This window comes from Zalophus californianus, chromosome 4 (genome assembly GCF_009762305.2).
Source record: "Zalophus californianus isolate mZalCal1 chromosome 4, mZalCal1.pri.v2, whole genome shotgun sequence".
In the NCBI taxonomy this organism is placed as follows: domain Eukaryota; kingdom Metazoa; phylum Chordata; class Mammalia; order Carnivora; family Otariidae; genus Zalophus; species Zalophus californianus.
The window spans coordinates 44,150,117-44,170,431 of NC_045598.1; the positions used below are offsets into that span (position 1 = coordinate 44,150,117).

Genomic DNA, 20,315 nt, shown 5'->3' on the forward strand with positions numbered 1-20,315 from the left:
GTATGCTAAAGTAATTAGTTTAAAATGACGATAAAAGGTAACTAGCAAGCATTCTGCAGGAAACTAAAGGCTTCTGATATTGCTCACCTTTAGCAGAAATCATTTTGGGGATGGACAGTAATTTCTCACTGCCACCTGTACCAGCCTTGCATTAGCGAGAAGATCACAGGTTGGGAAGGATACACAGAAAAGAGGACATCCAACTCTGAGAGAAACACGTATGGAGTGCAGTGTGGGGGATGCGCTCGTGGGGTGGGAATGGGGCTGTGGGGCTGGCTCTTAGAGCAGCACTGCGCCACGCCCTGAGGACAATGGCCAGGAGATGGCACTGACCTTTGCTCTTATTTGGACTTCTGGATTGCAAAGGACAGGTAAAGAAGGAATAGGAGGTACCATACACACAGGCTAAACATGAAGAAGTTCTTTCATTAGTGTTAATAAGAATAAGCATTACTTGTGAAAACACTTCTGTGTATTGTAAATCTCTTTCTGGCTTTAGGGTTTAGGTAGGAAAGGGCTGGGAGCCACTGTGATAAATGAACATCACTCAAAAACAAAATGCCGCCTTTTCTAATTAAGGCACTGTGTATGATTTAAAAAACCCAACTCCTTGCTGATGGAGGTATTACTTTAAATAAATAAAAGGAAAAGGATTCATGAATAAAAATTTCAATAAAACTACTGAAGAACCACTGAACTCTAGCTCTGAAACTAATAATACTCTGTATGTTAATTAATTGAATTTAAATTAAAAAGAATAAAAAACCAAAGAAACATTAAAAAAAAAAAGAAACTACTGATGATTTATTTTCTCCATTCACTGAAAACTGAAATACTCCTATATTTCTACTGCTTTAATAAAAGATTCCCATTGAGCTAGCATCAGATCTTCCAGAACAAGACGGGAGCAGGGGTGAGGATGGGAGTCACAGCCTGAGAGACACCCCAAGAGTTCTAATGAAGGTTTATTACCTGAAACAGATCTTGCTAATAAGAAAGCTCTACACAGAGAAATACTCACAGATGATAAGATATAGCTTAAGATTCCATAAAATATTGCTTATTATGCCTTGCCCATTCCAATAACCACTAAAATTATATGGGAATGTTTTTCACTGGTTAAATACCAAATCCCCAGTTCCTTCGGGATTATTCCAATTAACTCTGGTTTTCCTAAGAACAAAGTAAGGTGGATTCAGAGCAAGTAAAGGTGGCAGCATGAAGCAGCCGCTTCCTACCTCCAGGAGCACCCAAGTAGGGTCAACATTACAAAAAGATCTTTCAAGTTTCTACCCATAAAAATGAATACGATATTTGATTCCAAAATTACCACCATAATAAGTAACCAGCAGTTTTAATTATCAGGACACAGGTGATATACAGCAAATCACACAGTTCATGCACTGAAGCACCTACCCTTTCCTCCTAGAAGAAACCCTCGAGATTCTGAGCCTATTTACTTTTACCTTGGATGTAATCCTTACAACCTCAGTTTCTCTTGGAATTTGCTACCAAGTTAACCACATAATTTATTACTTATTCTTCCAATTTGATGATAAGAATGATTCCAACATACTTGCGCGGCACTTACTATGTGCCAGGCAGGCTTTATCCTAAGCCCCTTTACATGCATTTCTTTATATAGTGGATAATATAACTACATACACTCACGAGATGGACGACAAACTCCAAGTTAAGAAAATCTTTCTGGACTAAAGTTTCGAATTAGAATTTTTACCAAAACTGAACACAACGTGCATTTTCCATACTTTGGATGAAAGTCCTGTTGACTGATGGCGGCACTGCCAGCTGGAGAATGACTATTTAAAATAATTCTAGAAGCTCGGAAAAGGAAGTCATCTAACAATGGTTTAATGAGTGATGAACCTGGAATAGAGCATAATATTCAGGTTGAGGAGGAACACATTTTAATTCAAAGATCCTGTTTTTGTACGTTCATACCAGAGCAGAAGCACCCAAGGCCACCCGATGGCAGGGCATTCAATTTAATTTGATGCTTATTTTGTGAGCGCTTATGTAACACACGGCAAAGCTCTGTGGGGCAGAGGGGTGGGGATGGGTGGGAGGGTCAGGGGACAGGGAACAAAGAGAGACAAGCAAGGGTACCTTCCTCTATGAGCTGACAGCAGAGTGAAAGAAGCCATGCTTTCACTTTAGGAACACAAATGCCAAGAACATCACAAGGCAGAACAGTCTGAGTGAACAATTACTTCTTACTCTGGGCGTGGTGGTCAGTGGGGGGGGGGGCACAGAAGGGTTTCTGAAACTTCTAAAATCTTGCCTTCTTTGGGTAAAATGATGTGCCCCTTTCACCCTGGTTTAGAATCACTCTTTTCTATGTATCCCCAGTAGCCAAGAAGATTTTTATAGAGCTTAGTTTGTGTGATAAAGGTGGTAATTAATGTTTTGATTTGTTTTCTGAATATAATTTATAATACTGAATATGCCCTTACAAATTCTGTGTGTACCCCAGGACACTCATATGTACCCCACTATGCAGGGGATGGTGGTTGGGGGCTGCCTCCCAGATGAGAATTACCCTTAAAAGAAGTGAGACATACAATAGATAATATTTCATATAGTACAAAATAGCAAAAGGAGAAAACGCTACTTGGAATTTTTACTTGATGTTATGAAGTTACATGATCCATTTTGAATGCTATAAAACAGTCTACATGGTTTAATGATGCAGGTAAAACAAACCTTAAGTTTGTCAGCCACTAAAATTCCTGATAATCTCATATTACCTGAAGGGTCAATTTTCTATGGAACACTGAGCAACTATCCTATTTTCCTAGTTACACACAATACTGTGGCAATAACTAAGAAGTGAGGTATTCTATCATGTGATAAGATGAAGCAATAATTACCAAGCATTTCCTTTTCTGCCCCGCAGAGTGAAAGAAGGGTCTTAATGAGCCGTAAGTGTCCTGCCAATAAGATGTTGTCTGCTTCACTGGTCTCACATTCAGCGGTGCGATTAGGTTCAAAGTTATCCAGCCAAGTAATCTCATCTTCGAGCATAGTTGCTGGGCTAATTCTTAACTGCTCCATTTCTGAAGCTAAGAAGGAAAAAAGAAATCCATTTCGAAGAAAGAAGGATTTCCTTCCATGGAGTCCAAATCCTGAATTACAGTAGGCAAAGTCCAGTCCCAACTTTCCGTTTCGCCGATCTGAGAAAAGTGGTCATTAACAAAAAGTGGGCCTGAGCTGCTGCCCCAAGGACTGTGACAGCGCATGCACACTCACTTCTTCCCCACTCACTCTCTGTCCTAAACCAAACATATAGTGAGGGCCCCTCTGTGCAGGTCAGGGAGGGGACAATCTTGTTCTGAAGAAGCTCCTGGTCGGGGGGTGAGGGGGTGGTGGTGGGGGGGGTGGTATCAGCAGGTGTCCCTGGAGGAGGCAAGGACGAAGGTACGAGGAGAGCCAAGGCTCCCGCAGTATCACCTAGGCCAAGGGAGTCCTGCAAACGAGAAGGAGGTTCACAGCACAGTGTTTCCAGACAGTGTGCCAAACCCCGGAGAACCACTCTGCTCTGCTGTAGTAAGTTCTCTCGCTTTCCTCTAAACAAGGAGTAAAGCAAGATTCCGTCCGGGAAGATGGCACTGGGGAGGAGAGGAAGAGTAACTGTGCTCTCCTTCCATGGCACTACAGCCATGAGCACTAAGGTCCCACAGGACGAGGTGAACAGGGACACTTCAGGGTCAGTCGGAGTGGGACCAGCACCGGACACGAGTCCACTTACTCACTGTGGGTCATCGGATAACACCTACACTGCAGGGTGCGGGGTGTGAAGCCTAGCATAGGTACTGGCACAGACAGAATACTCTCCAAATGGCAAACACCGCTTGTCTCAAGACATTCCCACCCTGCGGCTCAACATCCGAACAAGGGACCCTGGATCCCTCGTTAATAGTGACATAGGGAAGGCCTACATGAAAAGCTCGTTCATGACTTCTGAAGTTGTATGTGTACAGCCAACTCACGGTTCCAGTCCTCGAGAAGCAAAGCAGAGTGCCCTCTCCAAGTCCAAGCCAGAGAACAAACCTTGTGGGCTACTGCCCAGCTTTCACCAGAAGCCTGGCTGAAAAATGTGCACGCAAAAAGATCTGTTTCTTTTGAGAAATCAGTTTTCTTCTAAGGTACTGGAAACAGCCAGTATATGCTGTTTCCTGTTTACCTGTCTGCCAGCAACCTCCCGACCAAATTCTGACTGTGTGGAGCTTTACAGCCCACATACAGGCAAGGTATTTCCGTTTAACCTCCTGGCCTTGACATTCTTTTCCAATTAATATTTCCAATGAATACTTTGTCCATCCTGATTTTTATTTACTTCATGGATATTTCCTGGAAGCTGAAGCGAATCTTTTTACGTAGAGAGTGGGGAATAAACTAACAAGCTCTTGATGTGAACAACTAAAATTTACACAGAGTATCCCAACATACCTTTGCATTATATATAAGTACAGATGATCACAATCTAAATGCTCTAACACTAAAATTTCTAACAATATTTCAATCACCTAACACTAAATAATTAACTGACTTCTATTATTATCAACATAACACAACAGTGATTCCCTCTTTCCTTCAATGACTGACCTTTAAAATGGTCAGAATTCACTATACTAGAAAGATTCTTCCTAATAGTTCTGTATCAGTGTATTAAAATGTGCCTTTGACAATTTTTAAAATCAACAAATCTTCTCAACACATTAATGGCTGGGTATATGCTAGGAGAAGAGAGAACTGGTATATGGGTTTATGTGCAATTTTCAAGAAAATAAAATTCCATTTCAAACAGTAATTATAATCTCATTTATATCAAAGATACATTAAATCAGATTTAGAAATGTCCATTTGGCTTTCTTTTCTACTTTTCCCTCTCCCCTCCCCCCACACGAATCAAAGTTAGACATTTACTTACTTGTCAGATCATCTAATAATTGGCATCTTAGATCAAAATACTCCATACACTGAGATAATAGTCTAAAAAACAGATAAGATTTCAAGTATTAAAAAAGGCTGATTTTAAAATAAAAAGCATTTTCCTTGTAAGAACAGGTTTATAAAATAGTTGACCAATGGAATTTTCCTAAGCATAAAAGAACTACATTACATTATTTCATTAATTCAACTTCAGTATCTTAGCAACAAGCACACTAATGATTCTGCTAATACAGATACACTATTATAGAAGTAATAGTGTAAAGAGAGGAAACTTACTAAATCTCCCATTTTGTAATGATGTACGGGCTGACTGTATACATCATGCACCAGATTACACTCATTCAAATATCAACTGATATTTACTAAGCACCTACTGTATGCTTGGAACTATTCTAGATGAACAACTGACAAAGACCAAAAGAGAGAGACAACAAATTAAAAAAATACATATGTTAACTGATGATACTAAGAAGAAAAATAAAGTGGAGTAAGAGAAGAGAAAGGCAAATTCTTTTATCTAGGATGATCAGTGAAGCTTTTCTGCAATTATAGTAGTGAAGAGCACAAGCTTTAAAGTCAAGTGACTTTGGTTTTATTCCTGGTTCCACCACTTACAACTGGGTGTCCAGGGCCAATTTCTTTGGTTTCTGATTTCTAAAATGCTTGTTAAAAAGTGTTAGAAATAAACACATGCACACACATGCACATCCATAAAAGGCTCAAGAATACACTAATGAGAAGAATAGATAATGAACCAAGAATTATGATTATTAAGGAGATAATTAAACTGTCAAACTCATTTGTCCTTTGTGAGGATTAACTGATAAATATATGCAATGAATTTAGCATGCTATCTGGCAAAGAGTCAGACCACAGTAATGCTAGTATTGTCATTACTAGTACGGAACATATGTGCCAATTCTGGGCATTCAAGTAGCTGTGAAACACAATTTTCAAATTACAAAAACACCTTAACTAAAGATTTAATTTTATGTGAAGTTAAATGTTCTACATCCAAGAGATTCTCTGAGAATGTTAAAAACTCATCCAATGCTTTCTTTCCTGAGTTTCGAGAAATTTAATATCAAATCAAACCCTTAACATTTAGTTATATTAAATAATTTGAGTCTTACAAAAAGTATTAAGTGCAATATCTTACTTCTTAAAAAATGCTCACTCAGAAGTACAATTATCTCTGTGTAGATGACGTGATCCTGTACATGGAAAACCCCGGAGTCCACACAAAATAATTTAGAACTAATCAGCAAATACAGCAAAGTTGCAAGATGCAAAACTGAGACACGAAAATCAGTTTTGCTCCCATACACTTATAAACAATATGAAAAAGTAAGAAAACAATTCCATTTACAATAGCATCAGTAAGAGTAAAGTCCTTGAGCATCCACTTAATGAAGGAAGCAGAAGACTCAAGACTCGTACAGTGAGAAGGACAAACAATGCTGAAAGAATCCTAAAACAGAACACCACAACTAGAGCAACAAAGCCATGTGGTGGTAGTGTGAAGACACACAGATCGATGGAAGAGAAATGAAGAGCCAATCAATCAATCAATCAGCAAGCAAGCAAAGGATTTTTCATGAGAGCTGTCAAAACCATTCAAAGGTGGAAAAGGTGCTGGGACAACTGGATTACCCACACGGAAAAGAATGATGCTGGACCCTTACTTTCGTGACTCACACACAAAACTTAATTCGAATGGATCAAACACATAAATCTAAGAGTGAAAACTATAAAAGCCTTAGAAGAAAATATAGAGAGAACACTTCATGACATTGGATTTGGCAATGATTTCTTAAGATACGATGCCAAGAGCATAGGCAGTTAAAGAAAGAACAAAAAAGGAAGTATTTCTCCATCTTAATTAGAAAGAAAACTGAAACCCTGACATACACTACCACATGGATGAACCTGGACAGAGCAGAATGGGGGGATGGGGAAGGAATGGGGAGTTACTGTTTAGTGGGTACAGGGTTTCAGTCTGAGATGAAAAAATTCTGGGACTGGGTAGTGGGGTGAGTTGCCCAACAACGTATATTGTGTATGTACTTAATGTTACTGGTCTCTAGACCTAAAAATGAGGAAAATGATAGATTTTATGTACATTTTGCTGTAGTAAAAAAGAAATTCTAGCAAATATAAAAATTAAAAAGCCACCTAATTTTTGAACTGTCTCTTCATGTCCTTTGCCCATTTTTCAATTTGGTTGTTGGGTCATTTGTTAGTGATTTCTAACAGCTTCTTATAGATATTATCAAAATGAGTTTCTTGTCTGTCTTATGCTACAAATCTATTCGGCCAGTTTGTGAATTGACTTTTGACTTTATGGTATTTTTTTTTCCACATAGAATATTTTAATTTTTATGGAGTTGAATTTATCAGTCTTTTATTTCACAACTTAATGGGTCCAGAGTTTCAGTTTAGGATGATGAGAAAGTCCTGGAGATGGATGGTGGACATGGTTGCACAATAATGAGAATATACTTAATGCCCCTGAACTTATGCTTAAATGCTTATATATGCTTAAACAGACCAAGTTTGGATACAAACTTAGGGGGTCTGGATAGTTATCCAAACATAGGGGGCTGGAGTAGCTCTAATATTTCTTCCCTTCCAGAGCTCTAATTTGTAAAGCATATACACAAGGAGAGTAGATACTCATTTCACACATCTTGGTGGTACCTTACAAGCCCTTTGGCAAGGGTTCCCTGGTAAAGCTAAGTTGGAGAAAGTGGAGGTCGGTGTGGGATCTCCTCCCTCCCATCCTGGACCTACCCGGGACAGCCTTGCATGCAGGCTAGCCCACAGGGATACGGTAGGGTGGGCAGAATGAACTTACCCAAGCCACTCCATCAGTGTGGCCCGCAGCTTCCCTCCATGCCCAGACACGTGTAAAACCAAGGGAGAAAACTAGAAGGACACCCCAGCTACATCTAGATGTGGAGTCAGAAAGTATGCTGATCTGAGAGTGTGATAAATGCAAGGACATGAACAGTATGATCTTCAAAAAGTGATGGGGCTCCCATTAATTTCAGCCTCTCACTACCCAGGTGAGCTCCTCTTTCTCTTGGGGGTGGAGGACCAGGTCAGGTGGAGGTGGGAGTTCGAAGTGATTCAAGGGTAAGGAAGCCTGGTAGTGTTTCCTCTACCCCTCCTGTCCTGAATGGGGATAAGAACTGAAAAACCCTCTTTTAGGACACAGATGTTACAGGAAGAAAGGAGAAATTCTTCGGTCACCTCAGTAATGCACCATGGACTTCAGGGGAGCAGCACGCAAATCATTATTCTCTTTTGGTGTAATGTGACCTTTAATCTTGATTCCGTACCTCTGATTGACTCCTCTCATAATACTAGTTGGGGACCAGAGAGGTAGCTGAGCCGTGAGAATCACACCTAGGAGAAACTGGTTTGGCTTCTGTACATCTGGGTGAGCTGAAGTATCTGTCTGACTAAGAGTGTACAGCTGATCACAGGCAGCACGGCGAATCTGAAATTACATCATTAGTGGCGAAGGACATATATCAACCAACACTTAGAGACTGCTTACAAAGTGATTTTCCTCCGAAGTCCACACTCTGAGGGATGCTATAAGGGTGTGAACGTTTTAATCACTAATGGTAACATTTATACTGAATAAACTAGGGCTGATTAAAAACAAGCGTGGTCGGAGAACTGATCCTCCAAATTATTCTATTCTCCTACTCAAAAGTTTTATTATTTAATATAAATGAAAGTAAGAAAAAACTCTTCAAGTGTTTCAAAGTTACTTTTCAAGGTCATGTAAGAAAAATCAGAATTATAAAATCTAGTGGGAGTTCATGGCTTGAAGTTGGTCTTTCCTGACTTTGACCAACATGTTGACACTGAACGTCAGCTGCAGGCGCTCAACACCAGCTGTAACCTTCTGTTTGTTGTAAACAAACACAAAGTAGTCTTAGCACTAATCTCTGAGCTTTCGGTGGAATACGGAATAGAAAGGAGGGCAGGGCGTCCAAATGGTCACTTTGCTTTCAGAGCCCTTTGTAGGACTCCCAAGAGGACTGGACGCTATGCCTTCTGTCGTGCACGCAGTGTCACAGGTCTGCAGAGGGCCGTGGACAGGAGAGGACCAAGGGGATGTTTTACATAATGTAAAAAATCCTTACCTCAGCACTTGGTGATCCCAGCAGAATATCAATGATAAAATCAGCAACACAGGGCAAGTTATAGAAAGATGCTAATGATAAGAATAAGGAGAATTGGGGGTGGGAGGGGGGGACCAAGTTAGGAAATGCATTTTCAAAATTTCAAAAATTCTGAATACTTTCTTAAGCTTAACTATAGCAGAAACTCATCTCTTTTTCTACCTGAAATTGAATTCAGTACTTTCTACAACTGCCTCCACATCTCTGAGTTTCCCCCACGAGAACCCAAGGTGCCCAGGCGCAGGACCATGTCTTGGTCACCCCCGTGCCTCCACATTTTAGCACAGTGCCTTGTCCACACCAGTTATAGAACAGTATGTCTTGCCTTGATAAACTATCAATCCTCTACAATGAAAGTACAAATGATAAAAAAGCTTGAAGGGAAGTTGTAATCTTCTCATCTTGACTTGAAAATATCTCTAAAACTAAACAATTATAGGAAAATTGAACTATGAGTATGGCATTTGTTCAAAAGCATTTCGTAATGACTTGTACTTATGCATGTCTTCAAAAGCATTCTTGCTCAAAACAAATAATCTTGGACGCTACAGTACCGTTCTACAAATCTCCAACTTTTTCTAGATTTACCTTATCTTATATGATGAATTTGGGTATTATACGAAACACGTAACAGTCATCAATCTTATGTAACAGGTGGTCTGAATCAGTGATAACGGAAGAACAGGGCTTCGATGCATTGGTACAATTTTTAGAAGTGGAACTGTTAAGACTTCATTCCTGAATAAATATTTACTGAGGGCCTACTACACACTGGGCGGTGTCTGGGTATGAGAGAGTCAGTGGGGAACAGAATGGACAAAAGTCTATCTTTACAGAGCTTACAATCTAGGTGGGGAGGGATGATGACAATAAATATGATAAGTAAATAAACTACAGGCTATGCTGGAAGATAGTAAGTGATAGAGAAGAAACGAGGTTAAGGGGTTTAGGTAGTGCTGGAAAGACGTGAGGGTTGTGGTCAGAGAATGTCTAAGAGATGAGATTAAGCACACCTGTGGGAAATGAGGCAGAGAGGGCCACGTGGGAAAGATGGGGAAGAACATACCAGGAAGAGGGAACAGCCAGTGCGAGGGCAGGAATGTGCCTGGAGTGTTGGGGAACAGCCAGAGAGGCCAACGCACAGAGAGGGAGGGGGAGAGCAGGAGAAGGTGAAGACACAGAGGCGTCAAAGGGGTGGACTCTGTGTGACCTTAGTAAAGATCTGGCTTTTACTCAGTGGGAACTGAGAAGCTGCTGCTGGGTTTTAAACAGAGGAGTGCTACAACCTCACTTACATTTCAGAAGGTCCACTCTGGTTACTGTATGGAGAATAAACTGCAAGGATGGAAGCAGGGAGATCTGTCAGGGCGCTACTGCTATAATCGGAGCGAGGGATGATGCTGGAGCAGAGAGGGGTAACAGTGGTGGTACTAGAGGGCAGAATCTGACATGGTTGGAAGGAGAATGTGCTGACAGAAGGGGGTGTGAAAAAGGAATCAAGGAGGACTCAAGAATTTTGGCCAGAGCGATTGAAAGAATGAAACCGCTATTACTTAAGCTGGGAAAACTCCTGCGTGATGCGGACCAGCTAAGGAGTTTGGCTGTGGACCTGGGAAGACTACTTGAGAGCCGAGTGGAGGGGTCAGGGCAGCGGTTTAGGCTGTAGTTTCACATTCAGACACTAGGGGGAATCTGGGGCTGTGACGGTGGATGAGATCACAGGGAGAAGGGGTGTAGACTGAGAAGAGACAGTGACCAGGGGCCGGGCTCTGGGGGGATTCTAATGTTAGAGTGTGATCAATAACAGCCCCAGTTTGCCAAAGCCCACAAATGAGGATCAAAGGGCAGGTGTGAAGTTTCGTAACTTTGAATGCTAGAGTCATCACCAGCTTAGGGATGGATACAGAATTCTAGTTCTGGAGTTTATGACCTATCAATTTGGGTTGTCTTCATTCCCCAACTAGACAGTAAGCTCCTAGAGGACAATCTGCCCGTTTAATACCTAACTGTGGAACCCTGTATACAGAAGGTGCTCAATAAATACTTGTTCAGAATTTAGCCACTCTCAGCACTATTCTTACGTAGCCCACCTGCCTGCTTTCCCCCCTTCTCCACTTCTATTAGCACAACCTTTTCTACTAGGGAATGTACATAATTCCCAACAGAAACCTGGCGTTTCCCTAAAAGAGATGAAGGGCAAACAAGCCTCCCGCCTACCCAGTTGCTGGCTCCGCAGCTGCAGGCACGTAACAAGCAGAGACAGGGCCTCCCCAGCAATCAGCGAGTCTTTGGTGGACACAGACTGTTGTCGCACGCAGATGCCCGCATGCAGGGCTGCCGGATCCCCTTCACTCCCAGAGCTGCAATTGCTTCCTGGGAACAGGCAAGCAGAAGGTTACTGCGGACCCCACAGGACCCTCACAGTATCATAACATCCTTTTAATGTGCTCCAGAATCCTCAAGTGAAATTAAACAGTGCAAGGAGACACTCTGGTCTAAGAAACGAGAGACAATCACTTTATTTGACCCCTACTGCTTTAAAACATATTTGGAGGCACTCAAAATGTACTCAGGAGGCGAAACTCAGTTGAGGTGACAGGAGTGAGACAGTGCAGTTGCTGGGCCTGAGAGAGTCTTCCTGGGATATTAGAAATACCCCTCCTCCTGACCTAGATGGTCGTCCGTATGTAAAAATCCCCCAAAGCCTGGACACTTAACACTTTCACACTTCGCTGTACGAATGTCATACATTTCTAAATTTTTTTCTACTGAGATAAAAATACACACATAAATTGAAGAGGGAAACCAATTTATAAAAGCCTTATAGAAAATAACTGGCCAAACCAAGAAAATGACTTTTCCAGGTAGGAATTCCAGATGAATTTTTATTATGGCCACAATTATTGGCCTCATGGCACTTTTACAACACTCAGCAAGCTAAAAACTCTGCTGATCTGGTTTCCCCACTTCCTCTGTGCTTATCAACGCTTTTTTTCCTTAAAGTCTGACCTACGTACAGTAACGTGCACAGGTCTCAAGGGCACAGCTTGATGGGTTTCTACTCATGCTCAAAAGCAAGAGAAAAGGCTTCCTCCTTTTTGCGACTCCAAACAGCCTATGCATAGATAAGTCTTACAGCTTATTTCTTGCCCGGTGATTTAATGACTTCTTTTAAATCAGTACCTGAACTGCTGAGTCGGCTCCGGATTCCAGCAGGAAACAGAGAATTACTTTCTTTAATTGGCTGGCTGCTCCCAACGAGGTCAAGTCGTCCTGCAGCAGCAGCCCATGACAACCTCATGAAACAAGCCACCGTAGACGTGAAGTCACTCACTTCCATTGTCTAAATAAGGGCAGGAAGAATGTTATGAGAAAAGGCAGCACTTGGAACACATTCCCCCTGCTGACTTCCATCCCCTGACTGGTCTCAGTTTTGTGAGACCCTTTCTCCTCCACGATCACCCAAAAGGACAGCCTTTTTCATGCTTCCGTACTGTTCAAAGACTTTCAGTATGTCCGCTACCTGTAACCCAGAGCGTGATCTCCATGCTCAGGCGTCAGGACACCCGTCACTCGTTCGGTTTTTACCGTTTCTCCTCTCCCACACAGTACACTTTGGGTTGCGTAAACGACCCCGTGGCCTTCCCTACAGGCTCTGTTCTCTCTCGCTTTGCTCACACCTGCGCTTTTGAAGGAACTCTCCATGCTTCTCTGTCATCTCATCTAGCTCTAAGGCCTAGCGCAAATGTCACCTCCGATGTAAAATTGTCCACGACAGCACCGGGGGAAGACAATTAGTCCACTTCCCCTGAAGGCCTACGGATGTTCTGCCCTTGTAACTCTCCTATAACCCCTGAGACGTCCCACCTTGAATGATAGTGATTCTGCACTGGTGGTCCCTCTCTGGCTCACCGTAGGTTCCATGAAGGCTACGTTCATGTCAATAACTTGCAGGACCGCACAGCCCCTCCCTGAAACAGCAGGGACTTCTAATTTCTTGAATGCACAAGTCACCTACTTGTATTGCAACTCGTGCAGCAGGGATGATTTCCTCGACCCTAATGGAAGACCTATCAGACACGGACAGCTGTCGGTACGACGACTTTTCTGGAGTACCACATAAGGACATCTGCCTGCTTGTCTGCCGGCTGACGTTTCGGAATGGGCGAGAAGAAAGTGCTTCTATGCCGTCTTTGGTGAGGTCTTCATCTAATAACGTGGGCATTGTTTGTCCCACAAGTAAAAATCTTCAAAGGAAACAAAAAGCTAAACTTATTTGAGGTTATTTCATACTATTCAAAATGATAGCATTTGGGAAGAGAAATAAAGTGAAGTACTGTCTTGTGAGACTAAGATGATATATTTACATACCTGGCGAGTTGTAGACAGATGGAATAAACTCCCTGCCTTGTTTCATAGTCTACTTCTGATGGGATGGAATCCCTCTGCATGACATTTACAACCAAACTTAAAAGAAAAGAAAAAGGCAGGATATTAAATAAAGACTTCCACTTCTTTCATAGGAAATTTTCTGTAACTAATTTAATTGCTTATGTAAATGTTATCAATTACTTAAAATTTCTGTAAGAGCCTTACATACACACAGACCATACATATTTCTACAATGATTTCCTATGATTCCTGCAACTCTTGGTCCATTTAGAGTTAGATTCCTTGCTTAGCCAAAAGCTAGAGTGTTTGGATCATCCTCCATCTCGCTGACGGGTGTGAGTTCACTGATTCACCACTATTTTATCACTAGAAGAACTATCAGTTAAAAACGTATCTAGAATTGGTATATTTAATAAAGCTTGTTTTCACATTCACTACAATTTCTCTTATTACAAAAGCTTCTTAACTATTCTTCCTGCTCCCACTCTTGACTCTCCACCCCCAAAATCTATTCTCAAAAGATCAGTCATGGGGCGCCTGGGTGACTCAGTCGTTAAGCGCCTGCCTTCGGCTCAGGTCATGACCCCAGCGTCCTGGGATGGAGCCCCACATCGAGCTCCCTGCTCCGTGGGAAGCCTGCCTCTCCCTCTCCCACTCCCCCTGCTCATGTTCCCTCTCTCGCTGTCTCTCTCTCTGTCAAATAAATAAAATCTCTAAAAAAAAAGAAGAAAGGAAAAAAAAGATCCATTAGAGTGATCCTTTTAAAATATTAAGTCAGATCACGGCACTCCTCCCCTGCACAAAACCCTCCAACGGCTTCCTGTTTCCTACAGAGAAGAAAAGGCAGTCTTGACAATAACCTGTAACCCGTAAGACCCATAAGCTGACGTCTGGTACGTCCGTAACCTCATGTCCCCTACTGTCTCCCTCCTGCTACCCCAACCCCACAGGCTTACTGGTCTCCGAAGGCACCAGGTCTGTCTCCTGCAGGGGCACACACTGGCTGCTCCTCTGGACGGCTTCCCCCCAAGTCTCCCTTCCTCACCTCCTTCAGATCTTTGTAAAATGTCACCCCATCAGTGAAACTTTCCCTGATCACCCTACTGAAAATCACAACCCTGTCCATTCCCTCTTGTCTCATTTTTCTCTACAGTTCTTATCACCTGCTGGCATATGCTTTTACTTTCACTTCTTTATTGCCTGTCTCCCCTCCAGACAGAAGCGTCACAGGATGTGGAGTTTTGTCTAATCTGTTCACTGCTCTGTTCTCAGTGCTCAGAACAATGCCTGGCATGCAGATTAACTGACACAACTAAGCCAGCAGTAAAATGCCTTTATTCCAGAGCTCCGTGATTGGAAGTGAGTAATCGGAAATGAGGTTTCACTGAGCACACCTCTGCGATTCTGAAAACGAATCAAGCTCCATGCAGGAGGCCTTCCACACGCTTGGGAATTCTTTCAGCCCCACTCCCTTTATCGTTTCAAGGTCTCAGCCCAGCCTCTTCCCCACAAGGCCTCCCACAGGAATTCCTGCAACTGTCCTCCAGCCTTCCTTCCTTCCTCGCCTGAGGAAATGCAGGCCTGCTTCTTGCCAGGGCAGGAGAACTTGGCCCCACGGATTATCCCTTTTCCTTTGATCTTTCTTTAGTCAGCCTGCAAAGACAACCTAGGCTTCCCCAAGGTAAAAGCAAAACAGAAAAGCAAGCTTTCCCCTCAGCTGTTCTCCCCTTCCAGTCACTGTCACCCCTGCTCTGCTTCCCCCACGTCTCTGACGCCGCTCTGGGCTCCTCACTTCACGCGCCTCAACCATGTTCATCTCTCTTGATGTCCTGTGTCCTCCATCCCCTTCCGAGCTTACTTCCGTCGCTGACTAAATGTTCACCATTCCCTCCCTCTCCCAAGCGAGGAGTCACAGGCCATTAATGATACATTTCCTCCCCTATATCTAGTTGTAAAAACTTGTCTACGTTACCTTATAATGTCGGTTACTGCTGCCCAACATTTACCACTGTCACTCTTCTCGGGGCCACTGCATGGCTCTCCCTGCGTCTGTCTCTCCCACTTCTATTTATTCATCATTTCCACTGCGGCCAAAATGATCATGCCAGGCAATTCCCGGCTTTGAAACCTTCTGTTTTCCCATGGTCTATAAGCTAATGTTGAGATTCCTCAAGGTGATCCTTCCTGACATACTTCTCTCCTTCATCCTTTGCTCTGGCCTCCCCAGGCAACTGTGGCTCCCAAGACAGGCCACACACCATGGTGCTTTTACTCATCCCAGCCCCTCGGACTTAGCGTGCCCTCTCCCCACGAGTCCTATAGGGGATTCCTGCTCTCTTCTCAATTCCCAGCTCAAATGTCATCTTCTGCAAAGCCCTTCTAATCTTATTACCCCATGAAAACTTCACCATTTAAGCACTATCTTCCATCACCCCTGCCTACCTGCCACCCAATGCACTTTTTTATGAGCCTGTTTTGATACCTCTAACAACTGTTTGTTATTCTTTGTTAAACCATGAGGCTCTAAAGGGCAGGAATGAGATCTAAGTTATCTCTGCATCCCCAGCACTAATAAGGCCTCACAAACACCCATTACTGGGAATCAAATTTGCCTGGTGTCAAACTGATGCAGCAATCAGCAGAAACAGATCTGCTTCCTCTCCTCTACTCTTCTCAAGAATTTCTCCCACTACCGGAGGGAAGATGTGCTTCTGCCAGTTCTCCAAATAACCAAAAGTCATAAAATGAAATTTGAGCGTTTCAAAGACTGAAACACCATTTCTTCTTCTTATAACTCTCGTGATGCTTCACACAATACCTTATAGGAATAACCAAGGCCCAGCAGGAGAAATGACCCACAATAACTATATTCATTCTTTGCAATTCTTGCGACATTATAGTGAAACTCTAACCTCAGTCCTCCTGCTTTGAGGAAGTTCTCACAGAAGGATTTTGCACAGTTTCTTGCCATGTCATCATCAGCTGTTGGCATGAGTTTGGAGCTTAGAACCTTGAAAACAGACAGGCACAGTTAGAGAGCCCAGTATTTTCAGCAAAAATGACTCCTTCACTAAGTAAAACAATCCAATAACTTGAGTCTGAGTCTCATTAAGTGCTGCATGCTCTTTCCCGCCCCTGCCCCCAGGAGAAGGGGGCTGATGTTTCACAATTGAACTAATCGGGTTTTCCAAGTTCTATTTAGTTAGCAAGAAAAATGTTTTGTTGAAGAAAGCTGGTGTGTTCTTTTCATGAAACCAGCAAAGGTGGATGTCTCAGGCTTAGATAAGAGCACGTAACATTATGTGATATGCTAGACAAGTTTTTGAAAAAGTAGATGAAGTTTTATAAAATAGCCCATTCCTTAAAAACGCTAGATGAGGGGGCACCTGGGTGGCTCAGTCAGTTAAGTGTCTGCCTTAGGCCCAGGTCATGATCTCAGGGTCCTGGGATCGAGCCCCGCATCGGGCTCCCTGCTCAGCGGGGAGCCTGCTTCTCCCTCTCCCACCCCTCCTCCCCCCACTTGTGCATGCACGCTCTCTCTCAAATTAATAAAATCTTTTAAAAAAATGTTAGATGAGCTCTCTAATAATGATTCTGAAACTCCTATTTACTGACCACCTACATAATAGTAGGCATAAAAGGAAGTCTTTACATGCATTCTCTCTCAATTTCACCATGCATGCTGTATGTACTTTACTTTACAGGTAGAGACTGAGACCCAAAAGGCTAAGTGACCTCAAACCCAGATGTGCCTCCCTCCTAAATCCATTCCCCTTTTATGGCACTGATACATGTACCTAAAGGAAAGCTTAACTAAAAATTCTAGTATGGCAGATAATTATTTCAAAGAAATAATACTATAGTATGAGACTTAGTAACCAACTGCTTATTTGGTTTTTATGATTTAAAAATAAAAAAAAAAAAGGAACCCACTGCCTCAGGTTCTCCAAGGTTTTAAAAACAGATACATTCAAGATCCTTTTTTATTCTAGAAAATGTTTCTACGAATCCATGGGTTTTATGTGTGTAGACTTTTAGTGTGGGATTTCTTTTTTACAAATGTTTCCTTCCTGAAGTGCTCTTTGGGAAATAGGCTCGTCAGCCTCAGATTATAAGCACTGCTGGGAGGAAGGGAGTCCTCTGCTTTTTTTTTTTAAAAGACTTTATTTATTTATTTTACAGGGAGAGACACAGCGAGAGAGGGAGCACAAGCAGAGTGGGAGAGGGAGAAGCAGGCTCCCCACTGAGCAGGGAGCCCGATGTGGGGCTCGATCCCAGGATCCTGGGATCATGACCTGAGCCGAAGGCAGATGCGTAACAACTGAGCCACCCAGGCGCCCCTGCTTTTCTAACCCTTTCTGTGAGCTGACAGCCACGTATGTATTCTCCATTCTTAACAGATAGCAATTTAGTGAAAGTGGAAGATTTCTTCAAAGGAACAGGTATTTGGAATAGCCACTTTGAAGCTTCCTAGTAGACAAACGTAAGTTGAAGACTAAAATGCAAAGAAATTAACCTTTCAGGGGTCAGTAAAAATAAGTGCTTTTTTTTTTTTAAAGATTTATTTACTTGAGAGAAAGAGATCAGGAGCGGGAGGGACAGAGGGAGAGAGACTCTCAAGCAGATTCCACACTGAGCACAGAGCCCAATGCAGGGCTCCATCTCACGACCCTGAGATCATGACTTGAGCCAAAACCAAGAGCTGGACACTTAACTGAGCCACCCAGGTGCCCCAAAATGAGTGCTTTTGAAAGTGTTCAGTTTTCCAAATGTTTTGTGCTGTCTAAAGCAAAAAAACAAAAAACAAAAACAAACTACCTCTCAAAGGAATTCCCAGTTAATCAGAAGTACTGAAATTGTGCTGGAGGTATTTTACTACTACTGTCCTCTGGCTCTAAGATAATGCAATCTAGGTAGTAGATGACAAGCCAGACTCACTGCTGGACCGTTCTGCTTTTCTAGGTGCTCTCGAATGTGGGTGTTGAAGTTTATATCTTAACTTTTTTTAAGACAATCATTCAAAAGCAACTGACAAATCTTGCAGGTATTGCAAAATTTATAAGCTTAAACTGGCCAAAAATTTCTGGGCAATTTTCTGTCTTAGAATATCACATACATATATTTTTTAAATGCCCACATTAAATAAAGACATGCTTTCTTTTAAAAGCATTTGCTAAATATTTTCTCCTTTTGAACCCAACACATTTCTTCACAAGCATGATTAAGGCTAACATGAAAGAACACAGCTTGAACACACGAACAAGTGATGCAGAAAAATGAATGAACACGTTTGTGCACACTCCAATGAATGAACACATTTGCACACTCTAATGATTGAACACGTTTGCATACTCCAAATTAGACTGCCAAAGGAGACAAAACTTGGGGCAAAGCAAAATCATTCAGGGCTTTATCTTCTCCAGACCTAAAATGGCAAGAAGGTCTAACCTCTCACTCTCCACGAGCAGAGTGTTTCCACTTGCTCACCCTCCCCTATTGCTCCGTTACTGCTCTGCTCTTAAGACTCAGAGTACGCAGCCTCTCTTGTGTCTTACTCAAGATTTTGGAGCAGACATCTTGACTTTTCAACTCTCATCCTTTACCACAATGACTTGCAGACATTGAACAGTAAATGTTTATGGAACTAAATCTACTAGTTTAAAGCTACTTTTTGGAAAGAGGGTAATAAAAATATTCTTTGCTTAAATTCTTCCAATTGCTTTTTTTTAAAAAACCTGAAATGATGATTATTTTCTGACAAACTCTTCATAGCTTCATTTATGACAACAAATTACAATTGTTTTTTAAAAAGTTAGGATGAGGATTACAACTGTATTGGACAGACTCACTAAACTTCCAGAGGAAGATAATGGCATATTTTATTACATAAGGCTTCCTCATTATTTATTTACAGGTTGTATTGCAAGTGTAACAATGTGCATATGTATAAAGTGGAAAAAAGACAGCCTTTTCTAAGGCCAAAAAACACCAAACAGTTCAGTTTATATTCTGTTTTTTACTTCTTTTTGAAAACTTATTTTGTCACAGATCATCCAATAAAAATACTTATCTCCGACATCTAAAAGCACTAATGTGCAAACAAAAATGAATCTGTCCAGATGAAATGAAAAGAAATGAGGCTTCTTACTTCTAAGTTGTAGAGCACTCTGAAGGTGGACATTCCTGGAGCAAAGGATCGAAACAGACTTTCCAAAATTGAGCTGGCACTTGGCTGATGCTGCTGCTTGGAGGACAGCGATGGAGACTTTGAGGACTGAGAACTCGTTTCAGACAGTAATGTCTTCTAAGGTTTTAAAGAATGAAAACAAAGGATATATGTGTTAAAAGGACAAGTTAAAGAAAAACACACCTCAGTGTGCACTCTAACGTTCTTTTCCTCTTTAATCGCACCAAAGGAATTTCCTACAAATTAACCTCAAGGACACATCAGTTGTTAATTTTTAACGAAACATCAAATTCCATCACACAAACTGTAAGTGCTCAACAGCATCCCGACCGTAAGGCACGTGTCTGAGAGTGTCTTCTAGGCGACACCAGCAATGTCGTCCTTATCTCTGTGTTTTAAAAATCTGTACTACTAAATACTGATAATTAAATTATAAACTTGTGGAAGTGGAAGCTTTGAACATGTTTTGAGCTAGCACTAGTGATACATTTTCCAATTACATTAGTTTTGTTCTCCCTGCAAATACCTAAGCTGTGTATGACCAGACTATGAGCTGGTTG

At 41.9% G+C, this 20,315-nt stretch overlaps 1 protein-coding gene across 3 annotated transcripts in view; it reads right to left on the reverse strand.

The window, feature by feature from the left end:
* USP24 (ubiquitin specific peptidase 24) overlaps window positions 1–20,315 on the reverse strand; it is a 136,849-nt gene that overhangs the window by 43,328 nt on the left and 73,206 nt on the right. For all 3 annotated transcript variants that reach the window (XM_027590271.2, XM_027590202.2, XM_027590361.2), the window contains exons 31-41: window positions 19,717–19,872; window positions 16,481–16,578; window positions 13,548–13,643; window positions 13,195–13,423; window positions 12,360–12,519; window positions 11,394–11,549; window positions 9,138–9,208; window positions 8,319–8,479; window positions 4,952–5,013; window positions 2,892–3,083; window positions 1,770–1,887 (exon numbers count right to left, since the gene is read on the reverse strand). In XM_027590271.2, the coding sequence (XP_027446072.1) occupies window positions 1,770–1,887; window positions 2,892–3,083; window positions 4,952–5,013; window positions 8,319–8,479; window positions 9,138–9,208; window positions 11,394–11,549; window positions 12,360–12,519; window positions 13,195–13,423; window positions 13,548–13,643; window positions 16,481–16,578; window positions 19,717–19,872 (1,499 nt within the window). The remainder of the gene's footprint in view (window positions 1–1,769; window positions 1,888–2,891; window positions 3,084–4,951; window positions 5,014–8,318; window positions 8,480–9,137; window positions 9,209–11,393; window positions 11,550–12,359; window positions 12,520–13,194; window positions 13,424–13,547; window positions 13,644–16,480; window positions 16,579–19,716; window positions 19,873–20,315) is intronic.